General features: G+C 36.3%; 2 protein-coding genes across 3 annotated transcripts; one reads left to right on the top strand and one right to left on the bottom strand.

Annotated features, from left to right (window-relative positions):
• Positions 1 to 10,696: 10,696 nt before the first annotated feature.
• Positions 10,697 to 13,394, top strand: LOC105791798 (FT-interacting protein 1). Its single transcript, XM_012620033.2, has one exon. The coding sequence runs from the start codon at positions 10,797 to 10,799 to the stop codon at positions 13,212 to 13,214; it is 2,418 nt and encodes an 805-aa protein (XP_012475487.1). The 5' UTR covers positions 10,697 to 10,796; the 3' UTR covers positions 13,215 to 13,394.
• Positions 13,395 to 13,621: 227 nt separating this feature from the next.
• LOC105791797 (clustered mitochondria protein) lies at positions 13,622 to 26,535 on the bottom strand. 2 transcript variants are annotated; one of them, XM_012620028.2, is made up of 30 exons: positions 26,368 to 26,535; positions 25,382 to 25,631; positions 24,917 to 24,978; positions 24,515 to 24,704; positions 24,302 to 24,442; positions 24,058 to 24,214; positions 23,745 to 23,938; positions 23,537 to 23,638; positions 22,800 to 22,935; positions 22,046 to 22,174; positions 21,347 to 21,722; positions 21,111 to 21,215; positions 20,817 to 20,935; positions 19,837 to 19,945; positions 19,576 to 19,755; positions 19,007 to 19,141; positions 18,750 to 18,920; positions 18,571 to 18,657; positions 18,326 to 18,457; positions 17,968 to 18,123; positions 17,681 to 17,749; positions 17,214 to 17,372; positions 16,631 to 16,663; positions 16,140 to 16,196; positions 16,033 to 16,073; positions 15,617 to 15,736; positions 15,122 to 15,431; positions 14,925 to 15,032; positions 14,747 to 14,818; positions 13,622 to 14,554 (listed from the first exon to the last, which is right to left on the bottom strand). In XM_012620028.2, exons 2-30 carry the CDS (start codon positions 25,605 to 25,607, stop codon positions 14,078 to 14,080), a joined length of 4,353 nt encoding a protein of 1,450 aa, XP_012475482.1. In that variant the 5' UTR covers positions 25,608 to 25,631; positions 26,368 to 26,535; the 3' UTR covers positions 13,622 to 14,077. The 2 variants fall into 2 exon arrangements, with proteins under 2 accessions (XP_012475482.1, XP_012475483.1); XM_012620029.2 differs by lacking the exon at positions 16,631 to 16,663.
• Positions 26,536 to 27,297: the final 762 nt, after the last annotated feature.

Below are 27,297 nucleotides of genomic sequence, written 5' to 3'. Positions count from 1 at the left end.
AAATTTTTTCATGTCCTTTGTCCTTTATCATCCATTAATGATGTTTAAATATTTGGATCCCTTATAAAGTATGAGTTTCCTATTTCAGGCTCTCCCAATATAAAATATTATCATAGGTAGGCACTATTTCTCTTACGTACAAATGCAAAGCCGTATTAATATGCACACAAATTCTAAAGCTTTTGACAGCAAAAGGCCTTTTAACTTATTCCTACAAGAGCTTTATGGTCCAATTTAAACTCCTTATACTTGCAAAACCCACAAAAAAGTGTCTTCTCTTTTTTGGGTTCTTTTAAGTGTTGCCCCATTTTCTAATGGCCGAATCAAGCCCTTCCTCAAGCATTATCTGCATCTATGTGTCATGGGTTGCATATGAAAGCCTACAACCATGGCACACTTGTGTGATTCATCAAGTTCAAGAGAGGTCAGTTAGCCCAATTGGACTGACTCATTGCTTGGAGAGATTGAAGGTCTATCTACAAAACTTGGCAAATATGGAACGTAATCTCCGAAGATATGCAAGATTAGATATGATATGGAAATCTTAGAAGATATGATTCTGTAATCTTAAAGATTTAATTTGTAGATGACTTTTAATCTTAGTCGTTGATGTACTTTTATCTATACCATTGAATTTAGGGAGGTTCAATTATAAATTGAGGCATTTTCCCCTCATTGTAAAGGAGTTCATTCTTGAGTAATAAGAATTCTTGAGGGCATTCATTCAAAAACTTCTCTCTTGTGTTCTTAGCTTTTCTGTGGCTTTGTTCTTCTTTCATCTTTAATCATCTTTGTATTGGTTCCTTGGAGGAATTCTGTTGAACCCTCAATTGTTTGGAATTAGGCTGACTTAGGCGTTTTTGCGTGAAGGAATTGTCTAAGGTTGCACGGATTGCAAGGCAAAAATCTAAGCCCATGACAGTTGCTATCCAAGCTAGAAAGATGTTGAAAGAGATTATTGAACATGTTGAGCTAATGGAAACCTGTTGGAGGGTCAGGAAGGCTAGTCGATCAAGGAACATGTAACACCCCTAACCCATATCCGTTATCGAAACAGGGTTACGGAGCATTACCGGAGTATATAAATTTAAAAATAGTTTACACATATCATTTACTATTCATAATCAAAATCAAACATATTCAATCATAATGTCCCTTGAATGGGCCCTCGATACCCAATTTATGCTTTAGAAATAAGTCGGGACTAAATCGAGAACTCAGAGAATTTTTCGCAAAATCTCAATTTTTTTCTTAGGTGCAGGGGACACATGCCCGTGTGTCTAGGCCGTGTGGCTCACACAGCCAAGTGAAACGCCCGTGTCCCAGGCCGTGTGGGCATTCGATGTGAGACACATGGCCGTGTCCCAGCCCGTGTCTATACCCGTGTAACTCTCTAGCTTGGGTCACACGACCAGCCACACGCCCGTGTGCTAGGCCGTGTGGACAATTTAATTCTCAAAAATTAATTGCAGGGGTTACACGGCTAAGTCACACGCCCATGTTTCTGCCCGTGTGATCAATTAGAAGCATTCTGTTTCTCAAATTTTAAGATGTCGTGCGCATAGCCGTGTGTCACACACGGTTTAGACACATACCAGTGTCTCTGCCCGTGTGGACAAAATAAGGTCATTTTTCAAACCTTATTTCTCACCCAAATTACCTTCCACCTACAAAAACACTTAAACATGTTCACCAACCAATTCAAACCATTTAAATCAAGCCAAAACCAATTCTTATGCATGACATATCATCACATATTTTCAAGTCACCAACTTACCAAATTGGTCAAATATTCATTTAAGCCTATTTATACCTAATAAGTATATCAATTCAAGCATACAACACATATCAACATAATATGGTCTCATACACATATACATCAAAACATACCATCATTTACATTTAAGATAAGCATACAAAATTCATCCAAAGAAATTTGGCAACTTGCCTAAACACATATAATCTCAAGAAACTTGTTAGTCATGTATTACATGTAAACATCAAGAATCAAGGATGAGCTCATCATGTAATAACTTTCATATACATATGTTTTTCATATCATATTTCCATTTAAGATGTGCATTTCTATGACAAATCATCTTAAGCTCAGTTTAACCATGTTAGAACTTTGCTCGTTGAATTTATTTGAAATATCGATGGATTCACATGTAGTACACTCGAAGTGTACAAAACTGTAATCCTTCAACTTATATTTAGGGGGCACATAATCAGGAAGCACTCTCTCGAGCCATATAACAGGATACTCATGTGAGCCATATAACAGGAAGCTTATTCGGGCTATAATAGGAAACTCATAAGAGTTTAAAACAGGAAGCTCATTGAGCTTAACAGGTAATTTCGAAGAGTTATTATCAGGGAGCTCTGGATAGCCATTTAACAGGAAGTTCAAGCGAGCCATATCAGGAAGCTCATAAAGAGCCTATATCAGGACGCTCATAAAGAGCTGCGATATGTCCGTATTATATGCAGGATCCATACCGATAATATAATAGGACGCTCACAAAGAGCTGCGGTATGACCGCAACACATACAGGGTCAATACCGATCAATACCGATCAAGATGCTCGCAGAAACCATGTAACGGGAAGCTCGAGAGGGCTTATAACAGGATGCTCGTAAGAGCTATGGTGTGTCCGCAACATATGTAGGACCACAACCAATACGGAAAATCTTGTATCCATCGAATTTCATTTATTCAAACGAGACTTAGCACTTGTCAGACATTATCGGATATGTGTTTAATGTTTATACATGGAAATCATACATTTCACAATCATAACATTCAATTTAAACATATAAACATACATTTTAGTTACACGAACTTACCTCGATAATTGTTCGTGTTCGTAGGCTACTAATCCGATACTTTTTGTTTTCCTCGATCTAACTCATTATTTGATCTTTTCGGATCCATATAAATGAATTTAACACCAATTTAACACATTTCGTATCCAATTCAATCCAATTTACATCTTAGGCAAAAGTACCATTTTGCCCCTATACTTTTGATTAATTCCAATTTCGTCCTTAGGCTCGGAAAATGAAGTTCATGCAATTTAATCATTATTCCAAGCCTAACCAAAATTGTTATATAACATTTACAGCCCATGTATTTCACAAAATTTAGAAACTTTCCATCTTTTCAATTTAGTCCTAAAATCACAATTTCATGAAAATTTCATTTACAAAAGTTGTTTATCTATCAATAACCTTTCGTTTTCTACCATGAATTTCAAAATTTCAACATACTCATCTATGGAAAAAATTATATACTTTGATAACTTTGCAAATTGATCCCCAAAATAGATAGATTAGGTTATTACGATCTCGGAAATATAAAAATTACTAAAAACGGGACAATAATGCATACCTAATTGAACCAAAACAACTTGCTTGAACTCACTTTCTCTTAACTACGGTTTTCATGTATTTTTAATTTGGGGAAGCTGATGAAATAAGATGATATTAGTTTATTATCATCTTTAATTATTTCAATTTCCAATTTAGTCCTTTTCTTTTTCTAATTTTTCATGGATGAATCATCATAAATATCTACAAACTACTCTTAACGGTCTATTTTCCTTATAAGGACCTCAAATTTTGAATTCCATTGTTATTTAATCCCTCTAGCTACTAGAATTCAACTTTTGCATTTTATGCAATTTGGTCTTTTCTATAGAATTAAACATATAATCGGTAAAATTTTCATAACAAAATTTTCATATGTCTTTTCTATCATAATGCAGACCATGCAAAAAATATTAAAATAATTTTCTTTTTAGGCTTGGATCTGTGGTCCAGAAACAACTATTCCAATTTTACTGAAAATGAGCTGTTACAGAACATGATGTCGAGCTTGAAAAATTAGGTGGTCAATCTTAAAGAGTTTGTGGGGGACATAAAGGAGACACTCGAAATGGTCGTCGGTCGTATCGAGGATTTGAGCTCAATAAGGGAGGATTTTAAAGACTTTGTGTGGGAGACTCTCAGATCCACTTTAGACAATTTGACGGTAAGCGACAATGCTCTTGAGGCCATGGTGACGACCATGAAAGAGGAGATTGTTGAGCACAAGGGGGAGTTCACTATCTATAAGGCTGCCTTGGAAAGTGGGATGTTGACTTTAGGACTGAAGCAACATAAGATGGATGTTCCAAAACCTGAGAAGTTCAAGAGGGCTAGGTTCGTGAGATAAGTGGATAACTTCCTATGGGAATTAGACTTTCGAGCGATGGGTATCGAGGATGATGCTACTAAGGTTTATTTTACTGATGTTGCTCTTTTATAGTGCGGCGTAGGTCCATGGATGAGAAACGTAGAGGAACAACTGTCGGAACATGGGAGGAGTTCTAATGAGAGTTGAAGAAGTAGTTTTACCCATAGCATGTTGAGAAAGAGGCTCGGGCCAAGTTACATTAGCTTACGCAATAAGGCATTGTTCGAGATTATGTTCAGCGAGTTGATGCTTCAGATCTCAGACTTAAACGAGAATGAAGCGTTCTATTGATTCCAGGATGGACTGAAAATGTGGGCAAAGTAAGAGTTGCGTCGCTAAGGCATCACTGAACTTATCGCATTGATGGTTAAGGCAGAGAATTTTTGTGAGTTTGGGGGAAGAAAGTTCAATAATCATGAGTCTTCCAAGCCCAAATCCAAACCCAAGGGCAATGGTAGGGGGGACAAAGGCAAAACGAAAAACAATGGCGAAGACCCAAAAGCTAGGCAAGACAAGTCATGGGAGAAAAATAGGCTATTGAGGTGCTTTATTTGTCAAGGCCTATTCAAGATGAAGGATTGTCCGAAAAAGGCTGCCTTCAATGCCGTGGAGGTGCGCAAAGAGGTCGAGCAAGACATCGAAAATCTAAATGCAATATTGGGTGGTGCCAAAGACAGGACGAGTAATGGGTTGATGTTTGTGGACATCATCGTGGCTAGTAGAGGATTATATATTCTTGTCGATACTAACGCATCAGATTTATTCATGTCTGAAGAGATGACGAGGGAATTTGGTCTCAAAATTGAGAAAGATTCGGGTCGGATCAAAACGGTAAACTTGGAACGTGTTCCAATAACGAGAATAGCAAAAAGAGTGGAATTTAAACTTGGCAAGTGGACCGGTAAGGAAAATATTAAGGTAATACTACTTGGTGATTATGATTTTGTGGTTGGATTAAGCTTACTTGAACAGATTAATGCAAATATTTTTCATTCTGGAAATTACATGGTGATTTTTTATTCAAACCATGGAAGGAAAGACACTGTCAACAATCCAATTTGCTAAAGGAGTATGTAGAGATAAAGTCTCTTATTTAGTCATCTTAAAGGTTGATGAAGCCGTGAAACCCATCAATGAAATCCCAAAGGAAGTAGGCTAGTTACTACAATCTTTTCAAGACATGATGCCAGTAAAATTACCCAAAAAGTTACCACCTAAGAGAGAGGTGGATCACATGATCGAGTTGATGCCCAATAGTAAGCAGCCAGCTAGGGCCCCATATCATATGTCTCCGCCAGCGCTGGGGGAGTTGCGGAAATAGTTGAATGAGGTTTTAGATTTCGGGTTCATTAGAACATCTAAAGCCTCATTCAGTGTGTCGGTGTTGTTCCAAAAGAAGCACGATGATTCTTTAAGATTGTACATCGATTACTCGGCCATAAATAAGATCACTATGAAGAACATGTATCTCGTTCCCCTTATTGCATATTTGTTCGATCAACATGGTAGCGCAAGATGGTTTACAAAGTTAGATTTACGATCGGGGTACCACCAAGTGAGAATAGCCGAAAAGGATAAGCCCAAGACCACTTTTGTAACTCGGTATGAGTCTTATGAGTTTCTTGTGATGCCCTTCGGGCTAACGAATGCTCCAGCCACATTTTACACCTTGATGAATAAGGTGTTGCAACCTTTTCTAGATCGTTTTTATTGGCCTCACATGGGTGATGATGTGGAAACCTATGCGAAAATTTGTTTGGTGTGACAACAAGATAAAGTTGAGTTGAAAACTCCTGCCTATTTGATACAACCTTTTGCCCATTCCGGAGTGCCCATGGGAGAGTGTATTCATGGACTTTATTATGGGTTTGCCTAAATCTGATAGGTTTGCAAGCATTTTTGTTGTGGTGGACATGTTTTCAAAGTATGAAACTTTTATTCCAGTGACCAATGAGTGCCTTGCTGAGAAAGCAACTCATTTGTTCCTTAGACATGTGGTGAAATATTGGGGAGTGCCATAGTCTATCATCGGTGGTTGAGACGGGTGATTCACGGGCCAGTTCTAGACGGAGTTGTTTAAGTTAATGGGCACAAACTTGAAATTTTCCACTAACATGCATCTGTAAACTGATGGGAAAATTAAACAAGTGAATGCGTTGTTGGTGGCGTATCCTCGGCACTATGTGAGTGCTACACAAATAGACTGGCCAAAGTTGTTGGATGGAACCTAATTTTCTTACAACTTGCAATAAAGTGAGGCTACGAATCAGAGTCTGTTCGAGATAGTGACGGGACAACAACCACTTACACCCAATGCTGTTGCGACTCGCTATTCGGGACCAAATCCAGCAGCTTATTGATTTGCGAAGAATTGGTAAGAGCAAAATGATTTAGCTAGAGCTTGTCTACACAAGGAAAGTAAGCGCAACAAGAAGTGGGTGGATCAGAATTGAAGGGATGTACAATTTCAGGTTGTTGATTCAGTCCTTGCTAAAATACACTTAATTTTGCGACATAATGGTTTGCACAAGGGGCTTGTGCAATGGTATGAAGGACCCTTTCGAGTTGTGAAGAGAGTAGACCAGGTGGCCTACAAGCTTGAGTTGCTTGCAAAGCTCAAAGTCCACCTAGTCTTCAATGTAAGTATGCTTAAGTCATTCCATGAGGATCAAGAGGATCCAAATCGAGACAAGTCCGGACGAACACTAATGGAGGTAAAGGTCTCTTATGATCGTGAAGTTGAAAGCATCAAGGCAAACCGTGTGATCAGACGAAAGTACTATCGGCCGAGGCATGAATACTTAGTTCGATGAAAGGGATTTCCTAACAGCGAGGCAAGTTGGAAACTTGCCGAGGCCCTGTAGTAGTTCTAAGGCAAGATAGATCAGTTCCATGCAGAGGACGTGACGAGGGCGTTGCTAGAACAGGTGGGGGAGAATGTCTTGGGTTGCACATGGGAGCCTTCAACCATGACACACTTGTGTGATCCATCAAGTTCAAGGGAAGTTATTTGACCCAATCGAACTGACCCGTTGCTTGAAGAGATTGAAGGCCCATCTACAAAGCTTGGTAAATATAGAACGTAATCTTCGAAGATATGCAATCTTGGATATGATTTTGTAATCTTAGAGATTTAATTTATAGATAGCTTTTAATCTTAGCCATTGATGTGCTTTGATCTGTACTGTTGAATTTGGGGAGACTCAACTATAAGTAGAGGCATTTCCCCCTTATTGTAAAAGACTTCATTCTTGAGTAATAAGAATTTTTTAGAGCATTCACTCAAAAACTTCTCTCTTATGTTCTTAGTTTTTCTGTGGCTTTATTCTTCGTTCATCTTTGAATTGCTTCCACTTTGTGTTAGTTCCTTAGAGGAATTCTGTTGAATCCTCAATTGTTTGGAGTTAGGCCGACTTAGGCGTTTTTGAGTGAAGGAATTACCTAAAGCCGCACGGATTGCAAAGCGAAAAATCTAAGTCTGTGACATATGCTTGGAATTAGATTGGTCGATGGGAAATTGACTAATGTATCACGTCCACACAATACATTGAATTGATTGGTGTGCAAAATGCTCTGAACCAAGAATAGTTAAATAGAGTTTTAAATTTTTTAATAATTTATTTAATTTAAATTGAATTGACGCTGAAATTAAAAATTAATGTTCAGTTTGACCATTGATCCGATTAAAAAAATCATAATTAATGCAAGCATAGCATATATATTATACATTGATTAGATGTTGCTTGGGCTTATGTTCTACAATACTTTCTGAAATCTAAGTTTAAGTCAACGAAGAGCTTTCCTTTTATATCTAAGAAAAGAAGAAGATAGAAATAGGAAAAATGGGGTAGACTAACAATGGTGGAGATAAAAATAATACATAACTTTTACATCAAGTTGGAGGCTGAAGTGGTGTAGGTTGATTTCTTCCATGTAAACTTGTCAATTATGTTGGAGTTGAAAGTTACGAGGTAAAGATGAGGTAGTTGCCAAGTAAGTTGACATCTGTCAATGTATAAGTCTTGTGAGTCATATAACGAGAGTTAACGGAACAATATATATATTGAAAAGTAATTGTAAAAATTGCATTTTTAATTTTTAAAAATAAAAACATAAGTAATTTTAAGAAATGTTGAAAGAAAGTGTAAAGGAGGGGAGATGTTGTTGCTTCACTTCACTCAGCCACCCAAGTTGGGAAAGCAAGTGAAAAATGATAAAGTTAGAATAGGGAAAATGGGAGGTCAAACAGTAGTTAGTTTTGTTTTTTTAAACTCTTTAACTGATGCTTTCTTCATTATATTAAGCAATGTTTTTTTAATGGTTGGTGTAAGTATATATAAAAACACCTTTACATATATGCAAAAACCAACCTTTAAGCAAAGTATGGGTCGAAAGGAAACCTGCTTGATGAGATCTTCACCCTTGGGTAGGTTTAATCCCTGCAAAACCCCTTTCCCTCTCCATCTAATCTAAGCTTTTTGTCTGTCTCAACTCCCTACCATCGTTTCCTCATCTTTTAGCTTTAGGCATTGTCTGTCTGTTAGCGGTGCACGTACGAAAGGAATGCCCCTAATCCTCACTTTACTAAATTTCATTAAATTTTCACAATTTGCCACATTCACAGAAATCAAAGGAAACTAGAGATTATTATTATTATTACTATTATTATTATTATTATTATTATTATTATTATTTCTCACTATGATTTTTACCTTCCGTATTTTTCGTATATTTTTAAATTTAATCTTTATATTTTTATTTTAAAAAATTAGCGATACTTTTCAAACTAAAAATTTAAGTCAAGTTGTTAATAATGTTTAAAAAATTTCAGTTAACTTCAGTAATAGATATTCTAAAATTAAAAATATATATACTCAATTTCGTAACTATGTGACAAAAATGACATTGTAATGGGCTAAAAGAGAATTTCAATGATATTAAAATTCTTTAAATTCACATCAACATTTTAATCATAATAAAATATTTAAACTAGCATTGAGGTACTAAATTATGTAAAAAAAATTTTAAAACCTGAGTGTTGTGTAGGGACCAAAAAAATTATATGGATCATAATTGAAATTTGACCATTATGTTAATAATGTAAAAAAGCGAAAAATAGTTATGACGTGTCATAAAAGAAAGATCTAATGTAAAATGAGATAAATCTCAAAATTATATATGAATTTTGGTTTAATGTGCAATTGTATACATAAACTTTAATTTGATGTAATTATATACGTGAAACTCTAATTGTGGTTCAAATGTATACTTGAAACTTTAATTTTAATTTAATCATACACATTTAAAGTATAAATACATCAATTTATTTTTGTATTAGATAAATATGATTATTTATGTATGCAATATATAAACATAAAATGATGTTATTTCAATAATTGTGTTAATAATTTACAAGAATTGGATCAAATCAAAATTTTATTTACAAAATTACACAAAATCAAAGTTCATGCGTTAAACCATAATTCATGTATAATTTTAGAATTTATCCCATATAAAAATTACATCTCAAATTTGAGCGGGATTGAAATTGAAGTTTAACTATTTTATATAATCTAAAAAATAGAGATATCAAAATTCAACTTTAACCATTTGTTAATAGTGTAATAACTATGGATAAATGGTAAGGCGTTACTTTCAGGGGCATAGCCAAGAGAGTTGGCAGTGGTCGGCGCCCCTTAAAATGAAAAATTTTCTATTTAATTCCTTTAAATTTTTTAAAATATTAAATTAGTATAGGCAAAATTGTACTTTGACTCCCCTTAAAAATGATAAAACTTTGATTTAATCCTTTAAAAATTATAAAGATATAGGTTATCAAATGGTGAGATTGCATTTTTACTATTGTAAAAATTAAAATTAAATTTCAACCCTCCTAAAAAATTTATGTCTTCGCCCCGCTTAGTTTTTATTCCACAAGGTGAGGAAGATTTTGTGACATGTTTTATTTGTTTTTTAAAATTTTTAAATACATCTCCTGGATTTTCACTGCCAAATAATTATTTGCATGGGGCATGGGAGGGAACTACTTAGTAAGGTTTATGCGAATATGGGAAAAAGAATAAGAGACTAACATCTGTTTGAGGGCCAAGCACTAGTAATGTATATTTGTATTGTAATGTAATGTATGTAGTAATTAATTTAAATGTTGATAAGCGAATATTGTTTTTCTTTATAATATGATTAATTTTCATGCAATTACTCAACCGAGTCTGAACCCAAACACATCTTCTCAAACAATGCATTCCTTTCTTCAACGAGAAGAGAATCTTTAAGTATTCCATCTTTTTTGATCTTCTCCTTTCTTACAACGTTCTTTGCTTCACAATCGAGTTTGAGATATCTTGTGAGGACCTACTTACTTGGCTTCTTGCACCAGCCACATACACACTTAAGTTTATTTACTTAATAGTGCCAAAAGGAGCATGAAGCTAGTCATTCAAGTCCTGGATGCAACACATACTGCATACTCATCATCTACTCCCTTTGCTAAATTCTCACATAAACAGCACCTGCCAAGTATTGCAAACCCGGCCTACCAATGGAGAAACGAATGCAGTCTCTCAACGCACAAGCCCCTCTGCTGCCTGGCGATCACCAGGAGGACTATAATCTCAAGGACACCAGTCCCCAGCTGGGCGAGCGATGGCCTAACGGCGGTACTTTCGGAGGAAGAGGTTGGATGAATGGTGGTGATAGATTCACAAGCACTTACGATCTTGTGGAGCAGATGTTCTATCTTTACGTCAGGGTCGTGAAAGCTAAAGAGCTTCCTCCCAGTTCCCTAACTGGAAGCTGCGACCCTTACGTGGAAGTAAAGCTGGGGAATTACAAAGGAAGAACCAAGCACTTTGATCGGAAATCCAACCCTGAATGGAACCAAGTTTTCGCTTTCTCTAAGGACCGTGTTCAATCCTCGTTACTTGAAGTTTTTGTGAAGGATAAAGAAATGGCGGGCAGAGATGATTATGTTAGAAGGGTAGCTTTCGATTTGAACGAGGTTCCAACTAGAGTCCCACCCGACAGCCCATTGGCTCCTCAATGGTACAGATTAGAAGACAGGCGTGGTGAAGGCAAGGTGAGGGGTGAGGTGATGCTTGCGGTTTGGATGGGAACACAAGCTGATGAAGCATTTACAGAGGCATGGCACGCTGATGCTGCTTCTGTCCATGGAGAGGGTGTTTTCAACATCCGGTCCAAGGTTTATGTGTCGCCAAAGCTGTGGTACCTGAGGGTGAATGTGATTGAAGCTCAGGATGTGGTGGCTAATGATAGAAGTCGCCTCCCGGATGTGTTCGTGAAAGCACAGATAGGCAACCAAGTGCTGCGGACCAAGATATGCCCCACCCGGACGCCGAACCCGCTGTGGAATGAGGATTTGGTATTTGTCACGGCTGAGCCATTTGAGGAACAGCTTTTAATCACTGTCGAGGATCGAGTGCACCCTTCAAAGGAAGATGTATTGGGGAAGATAAGCCTTCCGCTCAACGAGTTCGAGAAGCGGCAAGACCACCGCCCAGTGAATTCTCGGTGGTTCAATCTTGAGAAGTACGGTTTTGGTGTCATGGAAGGTGATAGGAGGAAAGAACACAAGTTTTCTAGTAGGATTCATCTGAGAGTTTGTCTTGAAGGTGGATATCATGTGCTTGATGAGTCAACAATGTACATTAGTGATCAAAGGCCCACAGCAAAACAGCTTTGGAAACAACCAGTTGGGATACTAGAAGTGGGCATTTTGGGTGCACAAGGGCTGCTCCCGATGAAAATGAAGGATGGCCGAGGGAGTACAGATGCTTATTGTGTGGCTAAGTATGGCCAGAAGTGGGTCCGCACCAGAACCATTATGGAGACTTTCAATCCTAGATGGAACGAGCAATATACGTGGGAAGTTTATGATCCTTGCACGGTGATCACGCTGGGAGTTTTCGACAACAGCCACTTGGGCGGTAACAGTGGCGGTGGGAGCAATGCAGGACGAGATGCACGGATCGGAAAGGTGCGGATTCGGCTATCAACTCTAGAAGCTCATAGGACTTACACACATTCTTATCCACTCCTGGTCTTACACCCACATGGATTGAAGAAAATGGGGGAGCTACAACTGGCAATTAGATTCACTACCCTGTCACTTGCTAACATGATATACATATATGGGCAACCCTTGCTGCCTAAGATGCATTATTTACATCCATTCACAGTTAACCAGGTAGATAATCTAAGATATCAAGCCATGAATATCGTGGCAAGGCGGCTCGGTCGAGCAGAGCCGCCTTTGAGAAAAGAGGTGGTGGAATATATGTTAGATGTGGATTCCCACATGTGGAGCATGAGAAGAAGCAAAGCTAATTTCTTCCGCATTATGTCACTCGTGTCTGGCATGGTTGCCATTGGTCAATGGTTCGGCAGTGTTTGCTATTGGAAGAACCCCATCACCTCGGTCCTAGTCCATATTCTGTTTCTGATCCTCGTATGGTATCCAGAGTTGATTCTGCCGACGCTATGTTTCTACATGTTCCTAGTGGGACTATGGAACTATAGGTACCGCCCAAGGTACCCACCCCACATGGATACAAAGCTTTCATGGGCGGAGTCAGTGAATCCGGATGAGCTAGATGAAGAGTTTGACACGTTTCCGACATGTAGACCACATGACGTAATTAGAATGAGGTATGATCGGCTTCGGAGCGTTGCGGGGAGGATTCAAACTGTCGTAGGTGACATAGCAACACAAGGGGAGAGATTTGAGTCGCTGCTGGGGTGGAGAGATCCACGTGCCACCAGCCTTTTTATTGTGTTTTGTGTTTGTGCGGCAGTGGTGCTGTATGCAACCCCGTTCAGAGTGGTGGCTCTGGTTGGCGGCCTGTATTATCTGCGGCACCCCAGGTTCCGGAGCAAGCTGCCATCTGTGCCCAGCAGTTTCTTCAAACGCCTGCCGGCTCGAACTGATAGCTTACTGTGATGTCGAACGTCATATGATATGATGCTAGTTTGTTCTACAATCTTGGCTTGGCTTGGTTCAATTTATAGGAAAATAAGTATTAGCTAATATGATATTCCTCTTGCGAGTTGCAATACAAATTTATTGCAATTGCATTACGTTAAATGGTTCAATTAAGTTATTCGATCTTGATTTATTTCATCTTAATTTGCTAATTAGGATTTGTTAGTGCTTATTAAAGATTTTTTTCAACTAAACTTTTGAAACATGGAATGAATTGGTCGACAGTATCCATCGGAATGATAGTTTCAGTAGAATGAGGCCTACCAAATATATTAATCAGTGAAATGTATAAATTTTACATGAAAATATGATAGGGATATGATTTAAACTCACTAATTAATAATATTAGTTTTTACTTTGAAAACTAAACAAAATTCCACATTTTATTTTAATTTATAAGTGAATTGTCTGTATAAACCTTCTAGAACAAAATACAATGGAAAATGCTACTATGAGCAAATGAGACCCAAAAAGAAAATGCTCATTTCAATACAGTCCAATACCAAGCACTTAAAAAACATAAGATCAGTACATAATTCTAAAATTATACGCCCAAAAGGAAAACAACTCATTGACAATGCTAAATTCCTATTCCCCTCAGAAGCTGCCCAGTGCTTAGCAACAAGCTGAGCCTGCCATGCCAGATTATTGGACAAGCAAAAACAAAAAAGGTATTATATGTAATTTTGAGTTCTTGCTGGCAATGCTACTCCCTGGACTTGCAATTGAGTACCAATTCATCACTTACCATGAATGAAAATTGTTAAAAAATAACAAGCAGTCCTGAAACTTGATCAAGTTTCACAGTAGTAGACATTCACTCAAGATGTGGCTTTGAGTTTTGTTTTCTGTTTTTTAGCATCCAATGAAGCCAAGCCTTTGCCTAATCCAACAGGTGCTGCTTCTCCTTCCTTGGATGTTGTTGACTCATCTTTTTTGGAATCAACTGCACCATTTGGATTATGATGCCCATTTGCTTCTTCCCTCTTCTCCCCAGAAGCTTCTCCACCATCTCCTGCCTCTGGAGTCGCCCCCATGTTGATCATGTTAAGAAGCTGAGTTAATGGGGGCACAGCTTGAACTGGTATTCCATGTGAGCGAGTCACAAGACCCCTTGCAGCAGCCTTCTTCCTTACTTCTGCCGCCGCTCGAGCTGCTCTTTCATCAAATCCTCGTCCACGAGGTAGAGTCTCACCAATCATTGCTGCATTAAGAGACTTGTTGAAAGATGCACTAGAACTCCCAGATCCTCCAGCTGCAGCAGCAGCTTGGAATGCTTGCATCAAATCTGGATGAGCCTGCGATGCCAATTTATGAATCATATAAACAGTGGCTAACCATATCAAGAAATAACATCATTTGTCTCTCAGATCTGCCTCCTCATTTACTGAAAATGGCACCTAGATCATACGTAAGTTCTAATAGCAGTTGACTAGTCAACTGACAATGCGAAAAGAAGGGAGGAAGAAAGACTAGGGTGATTAAAATACCTTTAAGATATCAATTGCCTTTTGAGCAGAAGCAGAATTTAAAGCTTGACCTTTTTGCTTTTGAGCATTCAACTGCAACGCAAATTAGCAACCTCAGGAACCAAGAACAAATATGAAAACCAGACTAAACATTACCCTTCAAATAACTATTTTCCTCTATATTAGACCATTCACTTGCCTGAAGTTCACGCATCTTAAACGTCTTCATCCAGTTCTGGGAGTCTCTTGTTCTCGTGTCCTCCTCACCAAGCTGTTTTACAAGAATGTCATATGTTTTCTTTTCATGCTGTGTACACCAAAAGCAATAGTCAGAGTTAAATCAATCTTGTTTAAACTTATTTCTAAGAAAAACTGAATTATTCTTCCAACACATGCCTGGTGTGAAAGTTTGAAGGCACCCATACAATTGAACGCAATTGCAAGCGCATGATAGCATACAGCTGTTTGAATATGTTCCTCACCAAGCAACCTTTCATTCTTTTTCAAGGCCTCTTGCAGATAACGAAGTGCTGTATTCATCTTCCCAATATCTTGATACATCATAGCAACATTTATGAAAGTTGCAGCAACATCAGGATGATCTGGGCCAGAAGATAGGCTTAGCAAAAGCAATGCCCTGGACATGTGTCGTAGTGCTAGCTCTGTCTGGTTCAGGCCATGGTAGAAAAGGGCCATATTGCCATAACTGCAGCAGCAAATTAAATTGATTTAGACCCATGAAAAGGGCAAGAAAGGGTACAAATATCTGAAACAAAGTTCAAAACTCAAAGTAGTACTATCACAGCAATAGAAATTAGGATAAATCAGATTGCATGACACCAAATGAACCCATTATGTGTGCCTGAGAGAACATAGAGAAATGAACCATGCCTATGAGCAGTATCAGGGTGGTCCAAACCCAAGCAACGTTCATTTATAATTAGTTCTTTGTGCTGTTGCATTATGGCCCCAGCCATATCTCCTGCATGATACAGAACCATAGCAAGGTACCTGAAAATTTGGAAGCAAAACTATTTAGACAAGATTGGACATCAAAACATTGAACACTCAACCCATGTTTTTAAAAAATTGGCTAATTTTTGGAAGAAAGATATAATAATGACCATGTCTTTAACACAAACAAAGGTTGGTTCAATTACATAAAAGCAAAATGTATAACCGAAGTACCATTAAGATGATACAAAGAGGACATAATATATTTCTTTTTTCGCATAATTAAAAATATAAAAGACAAAAAAGATGACTAAAACGAAAATCAATAAAATGTTTTGAGTTGTGATAACTACCGACAACAATTGGCAACCTCCCGGTGCATTGGTCCAGTGACCTGAAATCAATTGAATAAATCATGAAAAAGGAATGAATTCATATTAAGAGGAATGACCCAACTTACCTGTTGAAGTATTGAAAAAGCCTCTGAAAACATTGTGTACGCTTCAGTAAGCATGCCCTAGGAGAAAGATAGGAACCCCACAGTTTATTAAATCGTCATAAATACACATTCAACATAATTACCAATCCAATTCTACCATAAACCTATTTGCAATTGCAGAAAAAATTGACCCTCAATTTTTCTAGACTAACATAGCCCAAGGCGCAAGGCGCAAAACAAGCGCTCACCCGAGTAAAATAAGGCTCATGCATATACATATAAATATATATTACATTACATTATGGTTGGTCAGTAAAAAAAATCAAAAAAATTACATTGCTTTCAGGTCTTCACCATTACAATAATGGTTAAAAAAAAGAAATATATCAATCTTTGCTCCAAATTTATATTACCAAAATTACTGAATAAATTGCAATAGAAAAATAAAATAAAAGAGAAAGAATTAAAAGAATAAGAAATAATAGAATAGATAGAGAATAAAAAATGTTTACCTTTAGCTTGATAGGGTCTGTTTCTGATTTTAACTAATAAAGTTGAGGAATAGCAAGTTTACAATTAATAAAATAAAGAGAAATAATATGTTTTTAAATAAAAATGAAAGAAAAGAAAGCAAAGTTAAAAGTCAGATTAGGAATTAATAATATTTCAGTTTTTTTAGAAAAGAAAAAGAAAATGAAACTTAAAAGTTTATAGTCAACTTCAATGAGTATTTGGGTTTTCTCCCTTAAAATATATTTCTATTGAATGGTTCTTTGAGTTGAAAAATTAAAATTAAAAGTTGCCTCTCCACCACTTCACTCTATTAAGTGGGTATTTGAGTTAAAAAAATTAAAATTAAAATTAGCTCACCGCTTCGCTCAAGCTAGCTTTTTTGCCGCCTAGCTTAGAGCTCAAAGCGCAGTAAAAGTGAATTAAGGCGAGCGCCTAGTAAAATCACTTCGCCTGAGAATGTTAAAATGTGTAATGGTGATTTTCGGTGCACCTTAGTGCCTAGGCGCGCGCCTTAACAATACTGCATGACATTAAAGATATTTCATAGTGTTTGGTGACCGAAAAAGGGAATACAATGCTTACTTCAACTAGTTGGACCTTTCCCATCTCTACAAGATCTTTGGCTTCTGAACATACGGGAACTGAATGCTTCACTACAGGTTGGAGATTCAAGATATCTGATGTATGGAAGGGCATTGCGGTGTTAAAATCATACTTGCGAGCAGCAATAGTTATACCAACCTGTATAGAGAACCCCATTCATGTAAGCATGTGCTTGACCAGAAGTTTCAAAACTAGAAGATGGAAGCAGTGCAAATTACATAGCACATATAACATAATCAAGGTGTCTAGGTAATCTAAGCTAGAAATTCATCCAAACTTTAAACACACAAGCACATGTAGTCAAGTACAATCCACAAAACACATAAAGATGGAAACCACCCTAACAAAATTATGCAGTTTGTTCCTTACATGATGCATCCTCTGGCAACTCATCAAACAAATAACAACGAAAGATGTAAGAAATAGCATCTTGTAAGAACTCAAACCTTTTGACACATATTGCGTAAGACAGAAATTCTCTTCACCCGTAATCTTGCATCCTCTGGTAACTCAAACTACATAAAGAAAAATCAGAAATCAAACATATAGCATAAATTAATATACTCAATGCGAAGTATATTCATAGATTAAATAAACTCGGATTATCCTGTTTCCACAGATTCAATAAACACAGATATGATGGTGAGCATTTATTCATAATATTAGTACACCTTGACAACAGATAACTACTTCATAAAACATCCATACTCAAAAACAAAATACAACTCAATACCTGATATTTCAGCTTTGCAAATTTCTGAATTTCAGACCATAAACTTTCGGAGCTAACATTCATATAAGAGGAAATATTCTTCCTCGCAGATGTTTTACCCTTCCATCTAGCATGTCCCTTTGACGTCTTGCCTGATGAATGATGATTTGCTTGCTCCTGCAAATATTTGGACATAAATACTGACCTCAGGCAGTTCAGGCTAGATTACCATCACCTAATGCAGTTCCTCTTAAAAAACAGAATCTTAAGCTTATAATGATTTGGATCATTGACACATCAAAACACCGAATACTGCAGATCCCTGAGATTGCTTATAGTCTAGTTACTTGGGATGAAAAACTCATCTAATAGAACATACTTTCTTATGGTTTTTGGATTGTGAGCTAGAAGTCAATTTTGCAGCAACAGATTGGCAACTTCCAAAGAAACAGCTCAAAATATGTGAGATTGCAGGACCCAGATCGTGATCTTCTGTATCTCTCAGAACATCCTGCATAACCAGCAATTACAATTTCCATATAAAAATTTCACAACAAAATTTCCAAAACATAGAAAGCATTACATAACAAGAATAGATGTCAAGCAGGAAAAAAATGACATCACCTTCAAGATGTGCTTTGCTGACCGGACAACAATCTCATTAGAACAAAGATCCCAAAGATGAGGTAGATGTTTGGTTCCATTGGCAACCTGTAAAATTATACCATTCACCAACAGCTTTAACATTCTATTACCGAAATAGCAAGACTAATGAGCAAACCCACAAAATACATAAAGCTCACATTTCCAATGTATCGAATATTAATCCCATGTGCATGAAGTGCTTCTGTTAGTGTCTGACCATCCATGGGTGAAACTTCCAGCGTGCAAAGGTCTTGTATAAACTTAGGAAGTACAACATCTACAAGATAAGAACTAGCTTTCTTCACATTTTCTTCGTCTTCCACTATCTCCTGGTGTACACAATGGAAAAAGCTAAGAAAATCCACAGTTTAGCAGCATTATAAAGTAAGGAAAATTGCAGATAAAGGAGACTCACTTCTTGACTCCCAGCCAATTTAAATTCAGTGAAAACATTGGGGTTAAATAATATCTCCTCATTCGTTTCACAACTTTTAACAGATGCAGAAGCACATTCCGTATCAGCCTTGTTTTTATCTTCATTGGTTATACCCTGTGGTCATAAGGAGCATGAGCCAAATACATTTAACCACAAACAATTATAAGATAATAGAACTAAGTGTAATTAAATATAGCATTCAATGCCAACAAACTCATATCTTACGTGCGCATGTTACCATGCACACACAATGCCTTAATCCCCATTTAAAAAAATAGATAAAAAATTCATACAATTCGGAAGTTCCACCTTATCGAAGACTTGAATAAGAATTCCATTATCCACATAACTTAGCAGAAAATATTTAAAGCTTTGACAAACCAACTGTCCACTTGAGACTTATTTTCAAAGTTAGGGGGAATTATCACCATTCACCGCATTTGGCAACAAAAAAGAAAAAGATTAAGTGTTCTATGTAAACCTGAACAGTGTATATAGGAAGTCAAAAGCAACAGCTTAGATATTTGTTATCATGAAGAGAGCCTTGCCTGGTCATCACCAGAAGTTGCAGCTTCATGAGACTCAGTCACTACTGGAGTTTCAACAACAGCAGCCTTTGAAGAATCAGTTGCCACATTAACCTCTCCATCAGATTTTGAAGAATCAGTTGCCACATTAACTTCTCCCTCAGATTTAGGCACAGATTTTGAGCTTTCAGGAGCTTGAGCCTTCTCCAGTTAAGCAGGTCAACATCAGGTAAGAGCACTTCAAACAAATTGCAAATTGACATTAATGTATGAATGTTCTACCTGGACAAATGCAGTAATTAGTTCTGGTCTCAGTATACAAAATCGGGATCCAGGTCCGATAAAGTTTGCATCACGAGGAGTCGCTCTCATCAAATCCAGAAGATAATGCCTAATAAAAGAAATGGAATTAGGGGGAAAAAGAAAAGAAAAGAAAGCTAATGATAAAATGTGGTTAAGCATAAATTATAACATGCAAAGGGTCTAGCTCTGATTAGCACATACAATGAAAAAATAGATACATCTCTTCTCTCATGGAAGAAACATTCATCACAAGGAAGAATATTAACTAATCTCATCTAGCTATATGAGCTGCAAAGTAGGTACAATTCTTATGACAAGGAACTTAAAGAAAATAAACTGATAGCTAGAAGACAGTGAGTTAATCTGGGATGGAGTTGAAGTGTGAGGATATTGCAGCTCTTAAGAAAAGGGAAGAGTCAGATTATCAGAAATGTAAAAAATAGAAGACACCTCAACCGAAGGAAGGGGGAATGGCAGACTGCAAATCAAGCACTACCACTGATCAATCAAAAGAAATAGTAAAAAAGAAAAGAAACTTGCGGGTTCAAGGAAATAAAGATGGGGAGGCAGTAGCAGAGGTAGGTTGGCAAGAAGAATATGTGTCTAGAAGGGAAAGTTAAACTTTTACACCCAAGTAATATGCTATATTTAAGGGCATTTTTGTAATTATCTTGGGGTAGAGCACAGTTCTCCCTAAACCAGAACCTGGCTGATATAAAAATAATATCAACCCGACCGAGCCTGATTTAAAAAAACCACCTGATTAGATCAGGTGGGAACCCATGGGGGGAGGGTTGCCATCCCAAGAAAATCCATGATTTGTGAACGTAAAGTCTTTAACCGTAAGTCACAAAACATGAATTTAAGGCTAATGGTGGGTATCAAAAGATGTCAAGGACAAAATATTGCAGTCCATATCGATGCAGCTCATTAACTTGCAAACCACAAGAAAAAGTCACCTGTCATCACTACCAACAATGCCCTTGCATTCCACCGGAGCAGCCAATTTGAAAACATTCCCAGATGCATCAAGTACTGTGTGCTCCTTCAAATGAAGGCGTTTGGCAGCTTCAAGCACCTAAAGAAACATAGAAGTCAGCACTCTCCACAAAAACATTTGTTCTATGTAAAGAGTATCAATTTAGCTGAAACTTAGTAACATGAAATACAAATGTTGAAAGAGATGATTACTCAACAAACATGCCACAGAAACCAGACAATTATTTTAGGACGTTAAATTTCATATTTCTCACCTTTGAATGAAAATCTTCATTCCAGCAAATCTTTTTGCCATTGTCAACAGATCCATAAAGGAGAGAATCTGATTTATCTCCTTGGAGAATGCCAGGTAAGACACTCTACAAAAAGAGAAGTATCAATTATTACATAATTCTAGAGCAAATAAATAAAAAATAAAAAAAAATTAGGCAGAAGGAACACAAATTCCACATCTAACAACTCCTAAAATAGAAAAGATATATAGCTTCACCTGCGCCACCACTCTATGACCTCTGTAATCAATTATGGCCATAGCAAGATTATGAAGCCCAGGGACATCAGCTTCCTGATATGCCTTTGTTCCTTTCAAATCATTATTTGCAGAAGCATATGTAGCCTGCTCACTCTCAGCCAACGGTGTCTCAACAGACCCTTGAGCCAATTCCGTTATACTGTCACTTTCCCCTATGCTAGATCTACCACATCTTTCCTCATTTGAATCCATTCTACCTCCAGGCAACATCTCAGATGAAGCAGCTTCATTTCCGCTCTCAGTACTTGAATTAGTCTCTACTGCACGTTTCTTTGACAGTTGTTCCATATCCGAATCAACAGCAAAACTGAAGAATATGTTGTTATGAACATACCTGAGAAAAAAACGACAGTACAAAATTTATCTCAATTGTAAAGTAGAATAACAAGTATAAAAACCAATTTGGGGGTGATGTTATAGTGTAACAAATGAATTTATTAAACAAAGCACAGAGAACAAAATAAATGAATTGACAAATTGCTAAGAGATGCCTAATACTAAGGACTTCTATACAATATCACAAAATGAAGAGGGGAAATGGGACAGCATAAGTCCTCAGAGAAATCATGACTGATGTTTCCAAAGGCAATGTGCAAGATAACACTGTTCGCAACAAAATTCTCAATCAAATGCAGAGTTCATTTAAGGATCACTAACATGTGAAAGCACTCAGGATCAGTTGGATTTATGGGGGGTATACATCTGTTGATGACTCCAACAGCACCACTAATTGCTGCATCAACAAAGTCCGAAGTCACTTTATAGAGAGCCCTATCCCGCAGGATCCTGCAACAAATTTGTACACATGATAAGCAGAAACTCCAAAATCATTCATAACAGCTTAACGCCTGTGAATAAGTGGCAAGCATGTCCATTACAAGGTTAAATGAAAAATAAGACAGTAATTCATTCTAAAACTACAAAGTAGTACCTTTCATAGTCTGTAATCTTAACAAAAAGATTATAACAAAGTGTTCGATTAAATTTCTTAATTTCCCATTCAATCACACACTTTAACTGCACATTTTGGGGCTTATTATGTCAAGATTACAACATTCATGTCAATCAGATTAAAAACACTTAGTTTCTTTTCAATATGACACATCAAAATTTTATTTTGTGTCTGATATGCATGCTATTGAAATTTAAATATACAGTACCTATTAATTAAATTGCACAAGCATATAAAACTGTTATTCAAACATAATACAATGCTATCAAAATGAACAATCAGCATTCTAATGATTACGTATATCCAGCTAGACATACTTTGTCATGAAAAATAATTAGATGTTTTATTACTAGTTAGCTGTTAAATAATAAGCACTATAAATCTACAGAATGAATTAGGTTCTCCAAAAAAGCATTAGGACAATTAAAAGTCACAAACATTTAGGAATGAATTATGCACCTTTCTTGAGGGGTTGTATGTGGAAATTCTCGACAAGATTGCAGTTCCTCATTCCAATCTCTTTGCATGCCAATCAACTCACTCCCATATGAAGGAGTCAATGCATCCTCTGCTCTGGCTGCATCACGTTTGTGATCTGGAAACAACACAAGCAACAGAATCAGCTTTTGCAGTACAACAATACTGCTTTTGCAATGCAACATACTTAAATTTGTTTTTTTAAAATGAAAATAAAATATAGTCTTGCAGCAAAAATTTCTAGCAAGCATACCGAAAAAGAAAAAGAAATACACTATATCAGATAGGAGCAAAGAAAGAAGGATGGAGAGGAAATAGAGTAGAAGGAAAAGTTACTTTCTTTTCACTCTGTCCTTCATTTGATAGGATAGAACTCCCCAAGGTGGATTTACACCTATCCTTTCCCTCAATTTTTAATCCTTCCAAATCTGGGATATAAATTAACAATTCTATTTGCAACTTTAAACCCTATCTTATTTCTATCTCTTTCTCTTTTCCTCTATTTTTATCCTCCATACCATACATAAAGAAGAAAAAATAACTTCCATTCTTTCTTTTTACTCTTTCCTGTTCTTTTTCCCTTCCCTCAATTTTCCTCCCTACTGGAAATAGTGTAAGAAAATAGACAATAGAAGAATTACCCTCCACATTAGAGAGCTCAATCTACTTTTTCCGTTTTCAAAGCTGAACACTGAAGTAACTTTAGAAGTCAAAATTACCAGGAACTGGATATAATCCAAGCCATGAATTTGGTGGAAGCAGAGATTGAACATTTTCAAAAGGATGTGCAGTGGCCTTCCGCTCCATAATTTCATGGAAAGCTTCATTACAGGTACACAAAAGGAAATAATTAGTGCATAACAGTAAATGGACCAGAAATTTTCAACCTCTAACACTACTTAAAAGAACGTTTTGCATATATGTTACCTTTTCTGAACTTAGAGCTAATTTTCTGCAGGAGTCCAACAAGAGTTGTTGCTTCATAACCAGCTTTGCTTGGTCTGGGGTCAAGAACATTCCCCGTGCTTGAATTGACATAAAACATCTTTGTGGTTCCCGTAATACAGTATTTATTACCCTCTAAAGTTTCTATATCCAAATAGATCAAATCCCCTACAAGCCTGTCCCCAACAAAGTTCAAATGTCTTGTTAATACTCGTTCAAGATAAATGCCAAAACTCAATCACCATCAACAACAAAAATATCATTCAACATAAAGAATATAAATTCAGCATTTTACCTTCGATAGCTAGGTGGAGGGTTGAAGGATGAAAAAACAATACTCTCAACACATTTAATCTCCTTCGAAGGTGTACACAGCAATTTACCTAATGATCCAGTAACATCCTCCATAAAGCCCAGGCCATCAAGCTCTGGAACATCAGTTTTTGCAGCATCTGCACAACATAAAACTGAAAGTGAAAATCACAGAGTTTATAAAATGGTAAATGATAATGACAGTGACTTAAGGTCCAATTTCAAACCTCCTGAATTGGGAGCTTTACTTTGGGCATTCTCATACTGCAATGCAAGTGAAGTCGAGAGTGAGGCATGAAGTGTAGAAAGGGAAAGCAGATCTCTTGTGCGGTGAACATGAGCTCTGATAGATCTATCATCATATAATGCTGCCAAAAGTTTTAGGTTAGAGCCCATATAGAGACCTTAAAACCATAAACCAGAAAACAAAGCAATTATACCAGCAACCATCTCCAAGGAGCAACCACCGAGAGTAATATCAGCTACTTCAGAAATTTCATTATAATCTTCTAAATGATGAGTTGAACCATCCTTAATGTGCAGCAGTAAATCATAGCATGTGAAGTAACAGGTCTCGGGGGCATCAAGAAGAAATTGTCGTATGTCCATGACAGAATCTCCAGGATTCAACTGCAAATACATACAGTCAATTCATCATTTGAACTGCATCAATGATAAGGTATCCATGCGAAAAGAGAATTCAATTTTTAATTGTAACCAATGAAAATCCATCCACATATAGATGCTTATGTACATACACCCATAAAAGAACACACATCAGCGAACCATATCCATGCATATATAGAGAGAGAAGGCATAGTTTCAAAATCATGTTGGTTCACCTGCAGTTCAAGCCGTTCCCCACTCTGTGTTTTAACAGGCACTGGGTAAAGGTGAAGGTCACCTGAATCAATACAGAAGAAAAGAAAAAAGTGAGTCCAATAGCAATCTAAGAAGCATGCGATAGAACCATAAAACAGATTTAAATTAAGATTTCATATAAGCAACAGAAAAAGCAGAAAGTGAACCTAAGCTGGCCTAAAACATTCGAAGATATTGATTCATCTGTCTCACATTGTTTAAGGAAACATGTTTATTAGACAACAGGACGTGTATACACAGATGAATGATTGAAATCATAGATTATCATTTCCATATGGAGGAAAACAATGGAACTCTTTCTTTAAACCACTATGCAATTGAAAATAAAAAAGAAATCATTATAAGATTTGAGAGGTGATCTGAATATGCTAATGAAAGGAAATCACAATAAAAGTAATAATATAGCAATCATGCATAAAATTCACCTTGCTTTGGTTGGCTTGATGAATTCAAAGCTTCAGACTCTGTCAACTCTGACTTGGAACCAGATGATTCAACCATGTTTGGAACTCCATTAGAGTCAACATTAGGAGGCTTGGAAGCAGTTACATTGTCCTTCAAGGGAGCATCAGAAGAGACAGCTTGCTCTGAACAAGTGGTTGAATTGTGTGACCCTCTCCGACTCCTTCCCTTATTAGATTTCCCCGCCATTTGCACGAACTTGATTCCCAATACCTTAATTTATAAGCATATAAAGAGTTTGGAAAAGCTCTATGGTGAGTTGGTTATTCTACAAATATTATACGTGTATAACATAGTTCTCTTAATTTTAACAATAATATAAACACATATGCAACAAATGCAATGAATTCTATTCAAACTCAGAATAAACTAGAAAGGAGAACAAAAACAAAAGCCCATGAGCTGGTCATATATCATAAAGAGTACCTTAGAAATTGAACTAATATGTCTGCCTGTGCATGTAATATAAGTTAAAAAGAAAAACATTTTTAAGACAGAATCCCTGAATGCACCTAATAAGATGCAAACTCGTTATTAGACAAACTTACAATCAGCAAAAACAAGAGAAGAAATTAAAAAAGAAACACTAAACCATAATGATTTTAAGAAACAATATATCCAACAGAAGCAAGTGTGGAGAGATGCTGTATTTTTATTTTACAGAGTTTCAAATAGCGGTGTCGTGGACTCTATTTTGCAGTAGCAGCGCCGTGAGCCACCGCTAAAGACCTAAATAGCGGCAATAACGGCCGGTTATTTACTCTAAGCTGATAGCTTTTAGAAAAAAAAAATCTCCTTCTCAACAAATTAAACATAGAGAGTATGAGATAAAGTACCAAGCAGTACGATCAAAAACAGAAAATAAATTAAAAATATGACAGAGTGATACAGAGGCCGAAAGCGTATAACACAAAATCTTACGGCTCATGTTTAGGGTTCGGAAAATTACCTTATTCGGTTTCCTGGTGTGTCGGAAACTAGAAGGCAATAGAGGGTTTGCGTCAGAAGAGAGAGGCGAGGCTTGTTTGGGACACAGTGGTGATGAGAGGTTTATCTGGCGGCGGGGAATATCAGTGAAGAGATATATGAGAGTAGGTTCGTTATTTTTAAAGGCATTTTTAGGAAAACATTTTCTTATATCTATAATAACTTTATTTGGATAAAAGATTAAAATTTATCTCTTCATCTTCAAAAAAATACTATCTCTCTTCAAAAGAATTTTAAATTTATACAATTAGATATATTTATTATTTAAATAGTTATTAAATTTTATGATTTTATGCTAAAATTTGGGTTACATTTTAGGAAATTATTTAGTGCACTCTCTTTAAATTTTACAAATAGGTAAGAGATTGACACATCTCTTATAAAATATAACTCACATTTTTTTATTAGGTTTGTACAATGTGCAATACATATGAAAATCTTATTTATTTAAATGTAATTAATGATTATAATTATAATTAAAATATCTAGTATTAAACTGATAAGTCTTAATTGTAATCGATATATAATTATAATACTAATTAAATAATAATTAATCTTAAAATATTTAATTATTGTTTTATGTTAATATGATAAATTTAATTTCAACTAAATTGCATAATTAAAAAACTCTATTATACAAAAAATTTAAATTTAAATTATTATTTATATACCTTTATCAATTATTAATAATTATTTCATATATTGGCTAAATTAGCCATATATGTCAAAATAAAAGTTTATGGGCTAAATAGTTTAATTTTTAAAATTTAAAGGAATAGGTCGTTTTGAAGAGTGTGAGAAAACGCGTCTAGTTAGGCACGTTTTTCCTTTAAGTTATATTTTTGACTTTTAATATAATTAGTTTGTTTAGTTAAATAATTAAATATTAGTG

This window comes from Gossypium raimondii, chromosome 8 (genome assembly GCF_025698545.1).
Source record: "Gossypium raimondii isolate GPD5lz chromosome 8, ASM2569854v1, whole genome shotgun sequence".
Classification (NCBI taxonomy): Eukaryota; Viridiplantae; Streptophyta; class Magnoliopsida; order Malvales; family Malvaceae; genus Gossypium; species Gossypium raimondii.
This window is presented reverse-complemented; position numbering and strand designations above follow the sequence as displayed.